Source organism: Siniperca chuatsi, linkage group LG13, assembly GCF_020085105.1.
Source record: "Siniperca chuatsi isolate FFG_IHB_CAS linkage group LG13, ASM2008510v1, whole genome shotgun sequence".
In the NCBI taxonomy this organism is placed as follows: Eukaryota; Metazoa; Chordata; class Actinopteri; order Centrarchiformes; family Sinipercidae; genus Siniperca; species Siniperca chuatsi.
Genome location: NC_058054.1, coordinates 19935873 through 19955560, shown reverse-complemented (window position 1 = coordinate 19955560; position 19688 = coordinate 19935873). Strand labels below are relative to the sequence as shown.

Genomic DNA, 19688 nt, shown 5'->3' with positions numbered 1-19688 from the left:
GCGGGAAATAGGCAATGCATTAACAGAATCTTGATTCATTTTGATTGAGTTTTGTGAGCCTGGTGCCTTGCGCTGCATCAACCAATCAGATATGTCTGCAATCAGATATGCAATGAACCAGAATGCACAATATGAGGGACTGCCACACCTAATTGCAATGAGGCCATTGTTAATATTGTATTTGTTATATTCTGTGGTAGATGATAGAAAGGAATAAGGAGGGGACCTTGTCCTGCTCTGGCATGTTAGGACATCTGTGTCTCAGACTAGTGTCTGATTAAGTTGGCTACTGTCCCCCCTTTGTTTAATTGTTGACTTGGCCAGAGGCTGTGTATTTTTCTCATTATAACCCATAGACAAGAGTCCTTTCAGCTTTCATCCAATTTACTGGAAGCTAAGCAGAAGCTATTGTATCAACTATAATGCACAGCATGGAAATGTGCAACTTAAACAGTCAGGTTGATGAAGAACTGAAGGACTAGCCAAAAGATACTCCATTATAAACACTGAGGAAATACTGACCAGTCATTGCGGCACTTGAAAGACGCTTCTTGCCAAAGTGTCTTGAGTTGAGAGAGAGTCAGATCTCTCAGCTGGAAAGCCAGTTGAAGGAACTCTTGTGATACCTAGGAGAAGATCAAATCCAACACATGTATGGATTTACATTGTAAGTATCATAAAAAGAATACAATTTAGTCTGCAGTTTTTCAAAACTATTCCTGCTCAACCAGAACCAAGTGCCTCCTGCAGAACTGTGAACACACGTTTTCATCCCATCAATCACCTTCTCCCCACACGGTAATTCTATCACAGAGTGTGTCAGGCTCTGGATGCGACGGTCTCTTTTAAACACCTCCTATGTAAACAGACTATGATGAAGGTTTCCAGATTAAGTTTGACTGACCTCCTGTGTACAGGAGACATTAAAACGACTGGATCATACACAGCAAAGCCTCAGGGGAAGTCAAGCCACGACTTACAAACACAAACAAGCTAACTGTGGTCTGGCAGGGTACAGGCTACTTAAAAGTGATTCATATTCATTTGATGAAAAGGACAGCAGCACCTAAAGTGTACGGCAGCTAAACTGAAACATACAATAAGAGTTCCTTACAGATAAATACAGTTAAAAGCTGACTGGAACCTGTTGAGGCCTACCAGTTGTGGGTCTGAGGTGAGGCTACATAACGTCCTGACAGTTTGACTGGCTTGCTGAGGCGTTGATGCTCTGGTTTTTCCTGGCCTTGCAGCCCCCTCGTCCTCAAACTGCAGGCCTGTTAGCACACCAAGACCTAAGGAATCTGCATGAGCATTGGGAAGAATGGGCATCAGGGTCCATGTCTGTAGAACAGTATAGTTATTAAGGGTAACTGCAAAAGTGTTAAAACTACTCCTGACCTGCGCCTGAAGGAGTCCCTGGCTGGGCTCTGAGCAGGAGCAGGGTAGATACTGTTTGGGTCTTCACCAGCCCTGTAGTCCTCGACCATGTTGCCATGGAAACGGCTTCAGTGCAGTTGACCTCTTCCATCACTGTAGATCCATACCTCTGAACACAGTGCAGCTCTGACTGCACTGACTAGCGAAAAGACAAGAAACAAACCTCCTATCATAAAAGCATGAATCAAATGCAACTGTTGAACCAAAGTACTGATGTAATATTGATAACAGTGAGCTAAAAAGGGCATCCTCTTATTAAGTGGTGCGGAAATCTCAAGTGACAACCAGAGCCATCACCCACTTTCAACTTCCACTTTTCTTGAACTCACATACCAGAGAGTAGAAAAGTGGAATCTACAAGCGTAATATACCACCAGGGCCATAACTAGGATTTTAAAAGTACTGAGTTCATGGGTCGAAGTCCAACAATGGAACCAAACATGCCTATTTTGTGTTTAATTACTTGGATTTATGATGGTCTAAATGCTGTTTCAAAGGTCCACACTGCCGGTAATAAAATTCTATTGGAGGATTTTTGACTTAAAAGTAGTCATATTTAAATATGCTGAGTCTAAAAATATTGGATTCGACCTATAACATAACCACCATGTGTACGTTTTTAATTGTAGAATGTAAACTCCCCCAAAGTTGCTAAGTGTCCTCAGCGGTATCCACATTTCCATACATTTTTAAGAAAGACAGAAGAGAGGTAAACTCACTGTATCTTCAGTTAAAGATACTGAATGGGGCCAGAAGTGTGCCAGCCTGGACTGCTGGCACTGTTTTAGATCCCTGCTCTTCAGCAGTACAGGTCCTCGCCTCTCATACCTGCTGGTGCACGTCCCGTATACATCCGTCTGAGAAAGAGGCAATAAAGAAAAGTCAGATAATCACCCTGTGAATGCACTATATTATGGTAAGAGGATGTTAATGATGGTTATTGTTTGTAGCAGGAGTAGAGGTGGTATTTGAAATCTACATAAAGACTGAGGTGCTGCTGTATGTATACATCTTGCAAATGGGGCACACATTACATAGAAAACAGCCTTCATCAACCCTCACCTCCTTTTCTAATTCCTGTTTGGAGGCCATGCGGGAGGTCTGGAGCATGCTCAGTAGAGCCCTTTTAATGTTGAGGGCCCACACCTGCTCCCCTTCCTGGAGACAGAGGGCTGTGACCTTTCCCCCCTGGAGGGAGAACTTGAGCCGCGTTCTCTCCAGTGACTCCCTGGGAAACAAAAACACCAGATGAGCCACCCCCGAGACAAGTGGAGCATCTGAACAGAGTATCGCATTCATAGGAAAAACAGTTGTAGCTTTCCAAAATGATCTAGACTTACACTTTGAATGCTGTACACCGAGAACAGAGAGAACCACATGCATGTATCCAAAATAACTGAGCAAGTAAAGGTTAAATCATGCATTCATTCATTCACTATCCTTATAAAAACACACCAAATTGTATGAAACCTACTGTATATTACCTCAAGCTCTTTAAACGCGGCACAGAGTGTTCCTTCTGAGGGGAAAGCCGCTTTATCTGTGGATTTCTAATCTGTTGGACAAGCATGTGCATAAATCATTGACTTTTTGCAATACTTTATACAAGTTTATATTTCCCACAAACACTTTTATTAGAGCTGACCTGCATCATTAGGTGACACTTGGAAACCACGTCGATATCAACTACACAGTCCAAAGCCAGTCCATTCCTGCCAGCATTGGAGCCATGAAGGGTTGTGGTAATTGTTGTGCTATACCTGTAAGTATACCTCACCCCTCTCTGATAGGACAAGTCAGGAGTAGGAAACCCTATGGATGTGAAATAATAATCACAAGATTCAATGAAAAGAAGTGTTTCACTGAGGCAAATCTTGTAGTACAAATAATTTAATGTCTTACAAGAAAAAAAATCTCATTATTAGAGTATTTGTCAGTGAGCACACATCATATTTGATATAAGCTGGATTCTCACCAGCACAAGTTGAATCACAGAGATTTGTTTCCGTCTGAAAGCAATCACCTGCTGCATAGAAAATCAGGTCAGAAATGTCAGACATGAGAAAGAAATCCTGCTAAACCTCCATACTGAACACTCAAAGTCATGTCAGCGTGACTGTTAGTCAACTCTGCTTTCAATGGAGAATGAAATGAAACACCAAGAATGAATATAGCTCAAAACAACATCCATAAAACTCACCATGTAGCAGGAGGCAAATTAGTGTAACATGCAGACAATTGAGCAGTAACAATGACACAGCCATAGCAACCCCAAGTCACTGCAGGTCTGGCTGCCTCCAAGCCTCCACATGTAAGCGAGATGAAAACCAAGCAGTGTTCACAGCCACTGAATGACCACACTTGTACGTGGGCTTCCACAGTGACCCATAGTGCTCACAGCAACCAATCAGGAAATACCTTCCAAGCTGGAGCTACAAACATTCACTGAGCCAATCACTTGTCAGAGCACCGGGCCTCACAAAAAATGTGGTTTTCTTATAGGCCTACTCCCATTAACTTGGACAGACATAAGACATGAGCCACACATGGAGAGAAAATTCAGTTTATTGCAGGAAAGTTAAACAGTTTGAATGCTGGCAGTCTGGCAGCATAATATCCGATCTGAGATGTAGTTGACAGATTATCTGCAGACATAGCCTAGGTGCATTATAAAGGGGTGGACAAAATAACAAGAACACCTTATAAAGTACAATAGAATAGCACTACAAAAAAGTGTTTATGCTGTTATACCCCTTCTTCAACTAATAGATTCAAATAGATTTGCTTGGAGATTATTTAAGGATACACACTCCTACACAACTGTCAGTATGACCATAATCAATAAGCCACACAACCAGTGTGGACTCTAATTTATTAATAGATAATTCATAAACTTCTCTTAAGACAACTACAGATGAGAGAGGTAAGCATAAGAGAAGAGAGACCTCTAGTGTATGTGTCTTATGGATAAAAATTGTTGAAAAAGTAGAGATTTGGGGGGGGCTATGACGGCTGTTCGTATAATTATTTTTGCCAGAAATGTAAAATAAAAAGCCCTCCACCACTCAGCCACGTTCTTCAGCCTCCGACTGCAGGCTAAAACGAATTCACCCAACACGCCTTTCATCCCCTTCTCCTTCCCCCATCATTACTGCCACCTACTTTCCACGATGCACCCGCCGCCGCGGTCCACGCCCGTGCTGCGACGTCAGTCACTGCGTGCTGCTGGTTGACGCTGTGTTCAAATACATAGAAAAATTGTATTTAAGAACCCCCTTTGAAAAATACCGTTAACCCGCTTTCAACCCAACCTTAAGGTAATGCAGTGGTACTAGTAGTGTAGTTTGTTACATTAATTATGCCAATGTATGCTTTAGTATGCTAAAATATAAAACAATTATACTTGTTATTCAGAGGTAATATATAAAACACAACTGCTAACTACACAAATGCTATATTTTCAGTTTGTGTTTGATATTACGATTTGTAATTTGATATAGGACAGTGAGTTAAATGTATCACTTATCGAATCGATATTGGAGTAATTGTTGTGACAAAAGAAAAGTGCTAGTGTGGCCTTTATAGGAATTTAAACACCACCAATAAATTTGTAACCGACAGGTCTCGAACGCAGCTTTAGTCCGGACCAGGGGGCGTAGGTTTGACCGGCTTCTCTGAGGCTCAGACACAATAAACCGTCAGAAGGTTAGGGGCGCGCATGTTGGGCCGGAGGCATTGGCACGATTTTAGCACATTATTATTCTCAATTGTGCCTTTTCTTTGATTTACTTAGTTATTTTCAAACAACTGATACACTGTATGGCGGTAACAAGGCTCGGCTGGAAACGGTTGGTTTGTCGAGTTTGATGAAAACGCGGTCGGGATCAGACTACCGTGAGCCCCTCCTGGCGGATGTTCGTTATTTCTTTCTAAAGCCAACAAAACAAGGCAGATAACAATGTCGTTGACTGCTTCGTCTGATTATTTCGCTGCCGAGTGTCTGGTGTCGATATCCACCGGTGCTGTACTGCACAGACCCACCCCGGTCGCTCTCGCCAGCCAGCCGGCCATAGTGGGCCTGCTCCCTGGGGAGCCCGACGTGTCGAGTGAGGACAGGGAAGTGCGGGAGACGCTGAGGCTGGAGGGGGCGAACATGATGGCGGTGGCCGGTATCCTCACCGACCTGCACGGTAAGTTCCGCCCCATGTCGGCCTACTCGGAGTGCAGCAACTCCTCGTGTGGTGGGGAGAGCGGTTACACCACGTTGTCCGACCCGACCACCCCTACCATGACCCCCTCCGCCACCCCGGTCCCCGGACAGCAGCAGCAGCAGCAGCTAATGGGGGGAGGAGGAGGCGTGGGGGCCTCGCGCTCCCTGATGAAGAAACATCAGTGCACTTTTGACGGATGCGACAGAGTTTACGGGAAATCGTCCCACCTGAAGGCACACATCCGGACACACACAGGTATGGAGACGACAACAACAGTTTGGTTACATCAGCAGTTCACATGTTGTGTAGCTAACCCCTGAATATATACGCTGCCCCTAACTACAGCTTTGTCGGTGACATGCACGCCCATATTATTACCATTTTATGAGATAAATATGGGAAGTGTTGTGCTCTTTTGTACTTTATAAGATTAGCTAATAGTAGCGTGGTGGTGGCAATTTATTCCCCATTTACTTTGACTTTGTACAGTAACGTGGCCAAACAAAGAGGAAAAGACAGAAAAACTCCCCTTCAGAGACTCTGACAAAGAAGTAAACTAACAAAAGAACTGGGCTGGACGTTAAAACCGATGACGAAGGTCTTCCTCCAGACTGGATTTGCATATGAAATGAACGTAAGACGAAACCTTAACGTCGAAAGCAGCAGCTTTATTGTCGGTCATAGCCTATCCTGTTGATGGCAGCAGCAAGTGCTAGATGTTTTGGCTGTTTAGTGTTTCTCTGGGAATCACCTCCTCGGCCTGGCGTCTGCTGACGAGTTGAAATCGACTTTACTCTCTGCAATGTGTAAATTATTGATAAAACGTTTGAAGAAGAGCTGCAGAATGAGGGCGTCACTCTGTCTGATAATCTACACATTATCATTACTTTTTGTTTGCTGAGGAAATATCAGAGACTAGTTTGTTGCACCTCACTCCAGATCTCAACCGTTAATTGCCACGATGTAAAACGCAAGATGTCCACCTGTCCGAATGATAGCAGAGCTCTACTACTGAGTTAAAATGTGCATGTGGTTTTGCGCGAAATGAAGGGAATTGGTGTGTTCAGGGTCACTGAGCAGGCGCAAACGGATTAAGGACAGGAAACGGCTCAAAGAAACTCTCTGGTGGGAACGCCCACAAAGAGTAGTGCAACAACAACGTGGCCTGGCTTTGTGATCTTGAAAATGGCACCGAGCATCCTACTAGCTTATCCTGGTTTTACTCATGTTGCCTGCAAGAGATTAAGGCTAGCAGGAGTTTAGGAAGACTAATCTGGAGAATCTAAATCCTAGATATGTTTTGTCATGTATTTAACCATGCAGAGATGACCATTTTTGTCAACACCATATTTCATAAAAGTAATGTAGGCAGTAGTAGTTTGTGTCACTATCTTGGTATTTAATGTGCTCAGTTAAAACTTTGCTCTGGGGATTTAGTCACAGATTTCTACTCATTTTTTATTTATTATAACATACTTGTGCAATGGCAAAAATTGTAAGCAAGCAAAACCTATTCTGCCCTAGATTGTTAATTATAATCAGGAGAGTATATTAGCTTTAAGGAACATATTAAAACAAAACACTCTAAAATGCTTGCACAACGCATGAGGCCATGTTGTTTAAATGTAAAGATTAAACTGCATTAATGGAGGAACAGTTAAGTACTATGCTTGGCTGTTAATGTATGATGTGTGAAAGATGCAATAGTAAAAAGGGCTGCACAGCTTTTAAACACTCGTAAATTGCACATATTAGAGCTGAAGCGATTTGTTGATTTAATTATTGATTAGCATCTATTTTGCTAATCGATTAAGTCCTTTTTAAAGCAAAAATAAACATTCCTTAGTTTCAGTCTTTGCAATTATTCTTTGTGTTATGTGATAGGAAATAGAATATTTTGGGGTTTTGGACTGTTGGTCGGATAAAACCATAATCATACATATTGGCTGCTCTTTAACCAACGCACTACATTGGTGCAACCCTGGTTTGTTGTAATAGTTGTATAGAATGAGAATAAGTGATGTGGCAGTGGGTGAAGTGAAGTGTTAATAACATATTTTATTCATCAAAAAATCTGATGTATGCTTTTTGTGTAAACATGGTGACTTTAAGTTAGGCAGTTGGTGTTTAAATGGTAAGTGATATGGTGGTAAATGGTTCTCCCTTCTCTTCTCTGCCTCCACGCTGCAGGTGAGAGGCCCTTCCCGTGCACCTGGCCTGACTGTGAGAAGAAGTTTGCCCGCTCCGATGAGCTCGCCCGCCACACCCGCACCCACACAGGGGAAAAACGCTTCCTGTGCCCACTGTGCGATAAGCGCTTCATGCGCAGCGACCACCTGATCAAGCACGCCCGCCGTCATCCTGACTTCCAGCGCTCCATGTTGCGACAAAGCAAGGGCACATCCTCCTCTTCCAGCCCAGCCATGCACCATTAGGATGGTGTGGGTTGGGGGTTTCCTGGCAGGAGTACAGAAAGTCACGGTGGTTTCAAGTTAACCAGCTACAATCAGATCCACTGATTAGGATTTTGCATTGCTGTGCTGTACTCAAAAAATGTGCACATAACACACACGTACACAAGCCAACACACACACCGAGCTGGATGTGAGGGGGAAGTAGCCTCATCTCTCCAGCAACACAGATGAGTCATGTGACCACTATCCACCTGCTCAACATAACTAGGGTTTGGTATCGAGAATGCTCCAAATCTATAAGAACTGGGGATTGGTTATGAAATGTGCTTTTCGATTCCACTTATCGTTTCCTGAAAGCAAAGTTTGGACCTACTGCACTTCATTTATATTGCCGGTTACACGTGTATCAAAGCACGTGTATAATGTTTACAGTATGGCGGACTGGGGCTAGCTTTCCAAAGTGTGGCTACGCTTCGCTAAAGACCGTAATGATACAGTGAAATGTAATCACTGCATGAAAATAAATACATGCAAAGGAAGAAAGTCTGTCTAATATGACAACACATTTACCACAGAGAGGTATAAGAATGCAGCATTTTTGATGTCCTGTGTCATGACATAGTGAAATTAAATAGTGAAACCTTTTTATAGATCAAATACCCAGATGGGACTCTGTTTTTGGTTAATCCACTCACTTAAATACTGGACAAATCAAGGTATCACATTGATGCAAAAATTCTGTAAAAAAAAAAAAAAAAACAATTATTCCAGAAAGCTATCCTGCTCATTGATTTGCAACGTTGCCTAATACTACAATATTAATAGGTTTTAATGCTGCAGAAAGTAAAAACTAAGGTCAAACTATTCAACTTTCGCATGGCACAACAGATAATATTTATATTTGTCTTTATTTTTTTGACCAAAAACAAATGACAAAATACGTTGTTAATTTTATTACATGTTTATGGCAGCCTAAACCATATGAAAATAAATGTGGTTTTTGCTTTCAACATACTTTGGGGTTTTTTTCTCACTCAGGATTCGATTAGAATGGGAATCATTAAGCAGATTTTAATCAATGAAATAAACCCAGCCCTAAAAAAAAAAAAATAACAATTTTCTCAAACTGAAACACTTTCACAAATTGCAGGGATTTTTCACATCTGTAATAATCTGCACATTCATCATCAGCCAAAACTACTTCTGTTTTCTTGTGGTTAATTTGTAGATTGTTGTTGTGCTCTTTAGTACCATTTCTTTACCATCAGTAGCACAATATTGTGATGTTAGGTAGTGAGGCAGTGACTAGAAGTCTTTTAGTTTTGTTTTGTTTTTTTAGCTTTTCTGATTCCATATAAAAGTTTTAGTGGTTACACATTCCTTCATTTTTATTCCATTAGTAACCATCATTGAAGCGATTTTGTCTATTTTTTTCTTGTATAACCAATTTAATTATAGCTCAAATGTTAATTTTGCCAGAAAATGGATCACACTTCACTGTAGAGGAGCTGTTTGCAGCCATCTTTAAGTCTGTCAGTTATCATCCATGAAATGCTGACACATAATACACAGTAGTGTTATGTCTAATACTGATGCAAATGTATATAAGCTTTAAGCTTTTAATGTAGAAAACTGGTAATGCTACTAGCAGCAGAATTAATACATGTGATGAATTGTAGTCCTTATATTAGGGGTAACATACACTTGATAGGATGGCATTGCCTGTGAGTGTCGTGTGTATGTGTTTTGTATTTACATTTTTGTTAGCGACAGACCTGGGAAAAGTGTGTATGTATATCAAAATATTGGGGGGGGCTAATACCAGAAGACCTTTATTGAGGAGGACATTTTGACTTGTCAAAGCAGCAAAAGCACAGGTGCAACTAATAAAGTTAATGATGGCTCTATTCTATGTAGGTGTGTCATTGAACCAGCATGCACAATACCGTGGGGGCGGCCATTGATAATGTTGTTAGTTACACCTGTGTTTGACAAGGCAACAAATGTTACTATGTTGGAAAAACAAATCAAAAAAGAGGATTTGTTAAGAACCTGTAAAGTACATTTGAGAAAACTGGCACCTAAACATTACTATATGCCAGAAAGTTCAATAAGAAGGAATAATCACTGAATTTTTTTATTTTTTGTTTTTTAAATGATATTTAAAATCTATTCGAGTGCGTGCAGTGTCCAGGTCTGATTTATAGAAAGGTTGAATCTTTTTTTTCTGTTTCCACACTGTTTGTCCAGCTCATGGACATATTCCTTTATCTCAGAGAACAACACTTCTTCAGGAAAATCTGAAAGCCTTAAACTGTCATAACTACTTTGCACCATGTTTACAGTTGGATCATTGTATAGGTTTATATGCCCTCTTGTGGGCTCATTACACATCCTCATTATGCAATATGGCACTTTTTTCTTACAGGTGTATTTGGCTGAATAGTGTAATGGCTTGCACTGTTATTATGCTTCGACAAGCAAGCACTGTGGAACTTTGCTAGTGTGTTGATAACCAATGGTTTGTAAAACTGCCTTTTTGTCAAAGTGCTTTAGAACGCGTGATAAAAGAACTGGGTAGTTATTATTTTAATTATTTTTAGTGTTTGCTTAGTCATCCAGGCCTTTTCTTGTTGTGGAATTAGTGTTTTTTATTTTCTTTAATGGAACATGCTTCATTTGTGTTTCCAGATGTGTTGACTTTGTCTCCTCCACACTAAGTTGACTGCAGATGTCTTCCTCATTCATCTGTCAAACCATATACATAGTATACCATTTCACTGTTGCTCTCATTTGAATGGGAGCTTAACTCGTTTAAACGAATGCAATGCTTAGAAATTTTGTACACATTTCTTCTTCAGAGGTTCAATCTGTTGACAGTTTTTGGTTGCTGCTGGCAGTAACCTTGAACGCATGGACTGTTTAACAAAGGAACACACACAATATACTTGTTTTTTACATCTTCAAATGGACACGTTCCCTCCCATCTCCTCTCACAAATGGGAATGTCTTTTCACACAGACTCTGTCCGGGTCTCAAAGCTATAATATCACAATAAGAACATACCTCAATGATTTTATTTGCAGTGTCTGTACAAAATCCATCCAAACTGTGTTTCTGAAATTCCTATAAAGCCACACAGCCTTGGATTTCAATGAATGAAATGTGTTTTTATCAGCTCGATGGTCTGTTGTGTACCCTTGTCCTGGTCTTTATATGCAACATCACTACTACCTGTGTAGCAGCAGAATTTCCTTTTCCCTGCCTCAATGAACTTCTGTTGTTAATAGACAGTAGCAAATGAATCTACTGGATAAATCCTGCAGCCCCTGTCATTAAAGCCCAGCAGGAGTTTTAGTCACCGAGGGAGAGACTCACTGCTGGCTCGGGCAGAGGCTTAAAAGGGGGGGTTAAAATGTAAAAAAAAAATACCTGTAGACTGTTAATTTACTGCAGATTTCAATTGAAAGAGCTCAGTCCAAATCTATTTGTTCATATCACTGAATGTGGCTTGATGACAGACAAGCATTATCCACTCTGGATTTAATTTTTGCTCCGCCGCCTTGCGGAGAAAAAAATAATGTGCTAATTTCTCTTGTCACCACACTAATTCAAATATGCACATTGTACAGAAACGGATGTTTTTTAAATTGATGCCTAATTTTTACATTTCTGTAATTTTTAATAAATCCTCTTATCAAAGCTTTAGTTATGGTAAATAGGAGGAACTGTGGAACTAAATAATTGCTGCAACAAGCTGTTTTGATATTTATATTCTCAGGTGTCTTAAACTTTGAGCATTGGAGTTTTAATATTTCCTGTTCAACACCTAAGTACAAGCATGTTTTATTTCTTTTGTTATGCTGATTAATTTATTCCCAAAATGTATCATTTGTGTGGTTTAATTATTCTTTTCATAACTCATTTTGTGATATTGAACAGTACTAATATTAAATGGTTCCATCGTTTGCTTGACATGAGAATACCAGTGCTTTTTAAAAAATAAAAATCCTTAAGTTGATTGCTGCGTTCATCTTTTTGTGTGTGTTTTCTTCTGCTAAATGAGGTTGTACTATAAGCACATACAGGCAAAATTAAAGAAGTGTCAGCCTTAATACGATACCAAGAGAAACTAGTTTAATTGTAAAGTACAAAGTGGCGTAGGTGAATCTCAATTGTTGGTCATAATCCAAAACAAATGGCTTTAAATAACATGATGACGCCATTGTTGAAAAACACAGAAGTGACATCTTGACCCAGTAATGCACCTCAGGCTGTTGTTGAACTTTAACTGGGGTGTTAAAATGAGTGGCAGGGCTGTATTATTTAATCCAAGTCTCCATCTTGGGCCAGTCTCTATTAGATGCTGGTTCTGCCCAACATCAACTGAGATGATTAAGGCTTTGAGGTGGGTCTTAAGAGGGTGTTAAAATGTAGATTTTATACCTTCATTGTTCCAGTTTTATGCTTACATGTTGCATGAGTTTAATCAAATTAACACACAAACTGTACACATTGCACAGAGAGGGGGAGGAATAGAAATTTATAGGGGGCCAGATGCTGATTTATGACCCCCCCAGTAGGTCCCCCTCAGAGTTCACCTCTGTTTCCACTGGCAGAGAGGGGAGGCACGTCACCGCGAGCAGACTGAGGAGCCACAGGTTGAAACCCTACATCCTCAGTTTCCTGCTCACGCCGGTGTTTGGCTCCATCTCTGTCCCAGTCTGTCTCCACGGCCTCGTCGTCCCAGATGGTAGAGGTCTCCGTGTCGCTGACGTAGCCGGGCTCGCCGGTGTAGTGTGTGGGGAAGAGCAACAGAGGCTCCACTGAAAATGCTCTCAGGTCCCTCTGCTCAAAATACTGCATGTACTCGTCTCTGAAGGGACAGGGAGGTCGACATAATGACTTTATACTGAATACAAAAGGCTCTAACTGGTATTCAAAGCGTAACATTTGAATATATATACAGTAGGTGTAATGTAGCGAAGTACATTTACTCCAGTTCTGTACTTAACTCCACTACAATTCAGGGGGAAATATTGTACTTTTTACTCCGCTACAATTATTTGGCAGCTTTAGTTACTAGTTACTTTACAAATAAAGATTTTTGCAAAAAAACATATGGAGAGCTTGTAAAATATGATGATGTGTTATAAATTAAACTGCCCAACAGTATATACAAGTAGAGCTGAAACGATTAGTAGATTAATCAATAAGTCGATTGACAAAAAATGGATTGGCAACTATTTCAATAATCGTTTAGTCATTTTTAATGCAAAAATACAAAACATTTCATGGTTCCAGCTTCACAAACAAATTTTTTTTTTTTTTTTTTTACAAATTTGCTGCTTTTCCTTTTAATTATTTTAACAATTGTTAATTTATTTTTAGTAATTTAGAATTTTGTACTATTGGTTGGACAAATCAAGCATTGTGAAGGTGTCACTTTGGGCTTTGATTTCTTGAATTTTTACAAACCAAACAATCGATCGATTAATAGAGAAAATAATCAGCAGATTAATCCATAATAGAAATAATCAATAGCTGCAGTCCTGTACAAAATAGTTCACACAGTAAAATGCTGCTTACACATTAATGCACGAGTAATAATCATTTTAATGTCAATTTGAGTGATGTCGTAGTGGCCATTTTTCGGCATTGAGTACTTTTACTTTTAATACTTTAAGTACATTTTCCTGATTATACTTGTACTTTTACTTAAGATTTTAAATGCAGGACTTTTTTCACAGTGTGGTATTAGTACTTTTACTTAAGTAAAATATCTGAATACTTCCTTCCCTAATATATATATATATATATATATATATATATATATATATATATATATATATATATATATATATATATATATATATATATAGTAGGTGAGACTCACTTGGGATGCTTGTTGAACATGATAGGTAGGAACTCGTCAACAGGCAGCATTTTGTTCAGAGGTTTTGCCTGCAGGAGCTTCTTGGCCCCATTCAGTGACAGGACGTAACCCAAGGTCCAGTAGGAGTAGCCTGGGTGCACAAGGTTACTGACTCCCTTCACCCAGAACTCTGGCTCCTTCACCTGCAGCCGCTTACGGCCTACATAACTTTGAGGACAGAAAAGTGAGTGACAGGTCTGTGGTGCACTGAATAAAACAACACTTTGGAAGCGTAATGTGAATATGGTATTAAGGTATTCAAGTGATGAAACATGAGACAAAAACTGCAGTAAGTCACTGACATGAGGTCCCATTCAAGTCCCACTCTCTGTAAATTTTCCATGACGGCCACCAGCCTGCAGCAAAATCTGGGCTCAAATCTCACATCATCCTCCAGCACAAGCACCTGCTGTAGTTCCTGCTGCAACACCTTAGAGGGAGACACATAACCGCAATAAACACTGAACAGCCTGACCCTCTTCATACCGTCACACCTCACCATACTGCCACATCAGCTTCACTGCACTGTGTTTGGTTTAAAACATTCACGCAGCAAGGCTGGACCTGTTTCCAGATGTTGTAGTGGCTGAGGAAGCAGCCAATCTCCCCTCTGGTCAGCACGCGGTCTGAATATGGGTCTTTGTACTCAGGCAGCATGTCTATACCCATTGCCTTTAGCCGAGAGGAGTTCAAGGCTCTGTGGACAACACAAGCAAATATATTCATATGTATATAATCACAGTCTATATTCAGGGGAAGCCTCATTTCTACTGTCAATTTCTACATCAATAATGCTAAATACACTCATTAAAATGGTTCAATCGCAGCATTAAAGGTACTCAAATATTCCATTTGTGTGTTTTCTAATTCAGGCTACTAATAAATCCTTACATCCCAATTGACAATAACAGGTATTTTATCATAGAAAGAGCATAATGAGTACTGTACTTAAGGACAATTTTGAGGTACTTGTACTCTGCTTAAGTATTTCCATTGTAATAATAATAATAAACTTTATTTGTATAGCACCTTTCATACAAGAAATGCAGCTCAAAGTGCTTCACAGTAAAGAAATTACATGCACAGAGTGCTTCCCATGAAAATAGACATAGAATGAACATAAAAACAGGGAGATAATGCTGTAATTAATGTAAAATGAGATGGAAAATAAAACCCACTTGATAATAATAATAAAAATAAGATGAAAATAAAGATTTATTCGGCTTCTTTATATGTTTACTACTTTATATATATATATATATTCAATCATCATACCTGTCAAATGTCTATCGTTTCTATTTACTTTGCGCAAGATGAACTTACAGTTTAAAATGTGATGCATTGTTATAGGATAAACTATCCAATAGAGCTTGGCAGTTCATTCTATACCTTGGAAACAGCAGTTGGCAAAACGAGCTCAACTCATTGCCTACTTACTTTCTTGTTCTGGAGCTTTCAACCGTATCACACGGTCCTCGTCAGCAGATTGAGCTCAGTTGCCATGGAAATGTAGATGTTTAAACTTTCCATGTTTCTGAGCTCCTCCAGGACTTTTCATCCATGGTGATATAAAAGTTAATCTGCTGATGAGGACCATTTGATTGGTCAAAAGCTCGAGAACAAGCAAGTAAGTGGGCCTTGAGTTATAATTGTTTTGTCAGCTAGTTAAAGTTAGCTTCACCTCAACCAGCTACAACACAGATTCATTAGTATTAATATAATCCATTAATATAATATAGATAACAGTCTGAGGGAGGTCCTTACCATACCACTACTTTTACTTTTGATACTTTTGCTAATTTTGCTAATTTTGCCAATACTTTTATATTACTATTTTTACTTAAATAAAGTATCTGAATGTTTCTTCCACCACTGGATAATAAGAACTGTTACTGTATGTCATACTTGCCATCCACGGCTTCTGTCAGTGTAATGTTGATGCCGAGGACAGCTAAAGTACTCAACATCCTGTCCCGCCGGTCTGAGCGGCGCTTCAGATTAATCAGAAAGATCTAGAAGTGGAGAAGAATAAAGTGACTTAAAGTCACTTAAACAGCACTCCGTAACTGGAAAAATATCTCTTTAACTGGAAAATATCTCTTTAGCTGTTATAAATGTATCTGTACCTCATCAAATCCCATCTTTCCTGGTTCTTTAGGCATAGCGTGTGTATACTGTGAAGGCTCCATGGTGTACGCAACTGGAAAGTAAAGTCATACATTCACATTTCACATGAAGTATAGTAAATTTGCATTTTCTAGCACAGTCCTTTGGTTTCAAGGGAATTTCTTACATCAGTTTAACATCTAACTGATGTGCAATTGTCAAATAAGAGTGGGAGAAAGGGAAATGCGAGGCAGTGGGTTTTAACAGAGAAGTGAGACATGTGTCATGGCTGTGAGAGCAAAAAGGACCAAATATGCTCATACAGACCAAGGAAATAGTGAGCAAAGACTGAAGATAGAGAGCCTATAGAGTCCAATGCAGTGTAAGTATAATTAGAGGAAGTGCTTACTGAGTGCCTCTGTCAGTGTGTGGGTAAAACTCTCCTCTTCCTCTTCCAGTGTCTGGTCTTGTTTAAGTGGCACTGGTAAATATCCATAATGGTCCTTGTTGCACACATACATCTGAACTCCTGCAGTGGAGCAGACGGATCAGGTCTCAGTGCAATCATCTTTTCATTATTTCAAATGCAGTGGCAGATAGATTTCACCTCTAATGGGTACCATACCGTATGGTATGACCAAAAAAATTATGTAGTCACTGTAAAAGAAATACCCTTATTGTCTTAAGTTACACTGTCTTTTGGCAAAGAGCACAGGGTGATACTTTGTCCTTTTTGTTTTTGTGTGAAAGTGTTCAAACTGGTGTTCCCGACATTTAAATGTTATCAAGGGAGAAGCTGTATGAGACTCAGCCTTCACCTCTTTCTCAGCAGATAGAGGCAGAAACCTGGATATATAGAGCTATGAATGAGCAACTGTGCAACTGTGTATAAATTTAAGGTCAAGTGTTAGTCTCTGAGGGTGACGAAATGCTCGGTGACGCATGAGACTGCGTGTAGAAATACGACTGATGAACTTCACCTCAGTATCTCACAGCCTGACAAGCTTTGAGATCCATTTGCAAATGTGAATTCGGATTATTGCAATAAAACTCCGAAAGACAGATGCTCTCTGTGAATTCATCTATTATTAAGAGGAATAATCCCCACGACATCACACAAATCAGTCTGTCCACATTTTATTATGCTATTATTAAGGAGAGTGATAAAAAGTAAATATTTATACAGTATGTGCAATAATTATGGGTTTATGTACATGTAAATTATATCATGTCTATGTTCTATAATGATGTCTTTATAAGCAAACTTGTGTTACTACATTTCATATGGTATAGTAACTTTTATCTTACTGGCATGTTAGATTGATATAACTGAAAAGTGATTCCAAATTATTTATATCCAGATTAGTAAAGCTTTTACATTTCTTGCTCTACACAACTGGTGTCAGTTAAGTCTTCCTACCTGATAAGAAAAAGACATCACAGTAACAAACACTGCTTGCCACCAAATGACTCAAATCATCAAAATCACATAGGAAAATGATCTTGTGAGTTGCAAGTTAAATTAAAACACAATTTGACAAAGGTCTGACCTGCTTGCCGTGCAGAGAAAGCGAAGGCCATGATGTCGTCTAAATGGTAAGGGTAGTCGGGGTGAGGAGGGTGGAAGGCCAACGCTCGGCTTGCTCTGCGCCTCAGGTCCAGCAGGTAGGTGGAGTGCACCATGGGGACTGCAAAGCAGCCCTGCCGCTTCCATTTACGGATGGGAATATACTCTGGGGTTCGTCTGTAGTAGCCCTGTGCGTATTAGAACACCCAGAACAATCACTTTCCTGTAGTTTTCAGTGAATATTCTGCACAGGCAACAAACTATATTCTGTTTTGATCTCTAAGAAACCTTACCTCAGGAGTCACACCACACCAGAAGTTTGAATAAAGGCCTTTTGATTCCAACATGGGTGCCACAATTGTCAGATTCTCTGCTATCATGTCAGATAGCACCTGGCGGTTTGTCAGCAAGTTGTCACTGTCCACAAACTGAGGGACGAAGAAGAAACAGTGATAGATGACAGACTGGTGAGATACTTGATTATTTGTGCTTTACGGTCTGTCTCACCAATATGTAGTCAGTCCAAAGTCGCCTGGCAGCTCTGAGTGCTGCCTGCTTCAACTTCATCACATGGGTGAACCGAGAGTCGGGCCAGTGTTTGGGACCCTGCTCATCTGCATAAGAGCTGAAAGAAAGAGAGAGACTGAATATTTTAGGATCAGAAGATCATAGGATGTCAGGTTTACTACTATTCACTGACTCTATTAAATCTATGAGTAAACAGCATCAGGATGGTGGGTAATAAATGGAGTTGCTGCCTCAGAGATTTTTTGTTGGTAGTAGCAGTGATTCACCTTGGTTGCTCCATGGGTCTCCACTCCACCGAGTGGTACAGGTGCTGAACTCCTTTGAGCCACTCCCGAAGCACGGCTGTGCTACTGTCCACACTGTGGTCAGAGGCTGCCCTGAGATCACAAGGAACATTAGTGAACACGGACTTCACCTCTTTCCTTCCACTTCTCCGTGCTTGCTTTCTTTCTTTCTTTCCCCTCTCTTTGTGTAGTTTTCTCATGTATTGAACAGCATTGCAGAATGTGAAGAATGACATTTACACAGTGCAGTTAACCTGGCCAAAAAATGGTGCAAAGTCATTGCTAAATCCTATTTATTGACACTATTGCTTATTGTTTTTTGTCAGGTCTCTAAATCAAATCAGCACCTTCTCATTACTAATTCTGTGAGTCTTACAGAAAGAAAGCTATCTATATATATATATATATATTCTATAAACCAATAGTGTACGTTTTCCTACTTTTCCCAGAAATATGAACATACTTTTAAATCAAATGATCAATGCAGCAAATAAATGGAATTTTACCAGATGATAATGCGGTCCTTCGGGTAGTCCAGTCTGTCGATGCATCCCAAGAAGTAAGGGAGGCTGTGTTGTGCGTTGCGTGCGAGGATGGTGATCAGCACTGTGGGCTTCAGCAGAGAGGACTCCGGTTGGAGGAGATGATCAGGTGGAAGCTCCTCTGTGCTGCTGTGCAGGAAGAGCTTTCCTGCTAAAATCACAAAATAAAATCTGAATCCCACAAATCCAAGAGGCATATTTCCAACAGGGCACCTAAATGTCTCTGTAGGCTCAGACTGGTGCAACTGAGGGAGAGACTCTCACACACACGATAACACACACACACACACACACACACACGGAGAGAGAGAGAGACAGAGAGACATTGAAGAAAGCCTATTATTATTATTATTATTATTAAACTGTATTGTAATCATATCAACAATGTATAATGATTTTATAATAAATAAATGGCTCATTTTCTATTTTTCTTTACATTTATCCTCAATTTCTAATTTTTTTCATCTTGCTTTTAATTCGTAAATGTATATATATATATATATATATATATATAGAGAGAGAGAGAGAGAGAGAGAGAGAGAGAGAGAGAGGAGTTAAATTAATTTATCATAAATGTTTTTTTAAAGGCTTTTTCTGCCCTGAGTTAAGTCTGTAAGGCAGCTGCTCCCCAGTCTGTAAGGCCTCGCGGAAAACAAGAATGAAT

At 39.9% G+C, this 19688-nt stretch overlaps 3 protein-coding genes across 4 annotated transcripts in view; 1 reads left to right on the top strand and 2 right to left on the bottom strand.

Moving 5' to 3' along the window:
- LOC122887130 overlaps positions 1-3805 on the bottom strand; it is a 34787-nt gene extending 30982 nt beyond the window's left edge. Inside the window, exons 1-9 of the mRNA XM_044220051.1 lie at positions 3638-3805; positions 3413-3463; positions 3083-3249; positions 2922-2992; positions 2500-2665; positions 2157-2294; positions 1399-1576; positions 1159-1301; positions 523-626 (exon numbers count right to left, since the gene is read on the bottom strand). Of these exons, the coding sequence (XP_044075986.1) occupies positions 523-626; positions 1159-1301; positions 1399-1576; positions 2157-2294; positions 2500-2665; positions 2922-2992; positions 3083-3249; positions 3413-3463; positions 3638-3701 (1082 nt within the window). The 5' untranslated portion in view covers positions 3702-3805. The remainder of the gene's footprint in view (positions 1-522; positions 627-1158; positions 1302-1398; positions 1577-2156; positions 2295-2499; positions 2666-2921; positions 2993-3082; positions 3250-3412; positions 3464-3637) is intronic.
- A 1295-nt stretch (positions 3806-5100) lies between these two features.
- Positions 5101-12083, top strand: zgc:153115 (uncharacterized protein LOC768186 homolog). The gene is made up of 2 exons (XM_044220407.1): positions 5101-5903; positions 7839-12083. Exons 1-2 carry the CDS (start codon positions 5396-5398, stop codon positions 8081-8083), a joined length of 753 nt encoding a protein of 250 aa, XP_044076342.1. The 5' UTR covers positions 5101-5395; the 3' UTR covers positions 8084-12083.
- colgalt2a (collagen beta(1-O)galactosyltransferase 2a) lies at positions 8804-19274 on the bottom strand. 2 transcript variants are annotated; one of them, XM_044220399.1, is made up of 12 exons: positions 18989-19274; positions 18465-18575; positions 18178-18295; positions 17964-18098; positions 17654-17858; positions 16513-16632; positions 16124-16197; positions 15903-16009; positions 14562-14694; positions 14300-14427; positions 13959-14165; positions 8804-12938 (listed from the first exon to the last, which is right to left on the bottom strand). In XM_044220399.1, exons 1-12 carry the CDS (start codon positions 19219-19221, stop codon positions 12653-12655), a joined length of 1857 nt encoding a protein of 618 aa, XP_044076334.1. In that variant the 5' UTR covers positions 19222-19274; the 3' UTR covers positions 8804-12652. The 2 variants fall into 2 exon arrangements, with proteins under 2 accessions (XP_044076334.1, XP_044076335.1); XM_044220400.1 differs by having other exon boundaries at positions 18465-18570; positions 18989-19066.
- Positions 19275-19688: the final 414 nt, after the last annotated feature.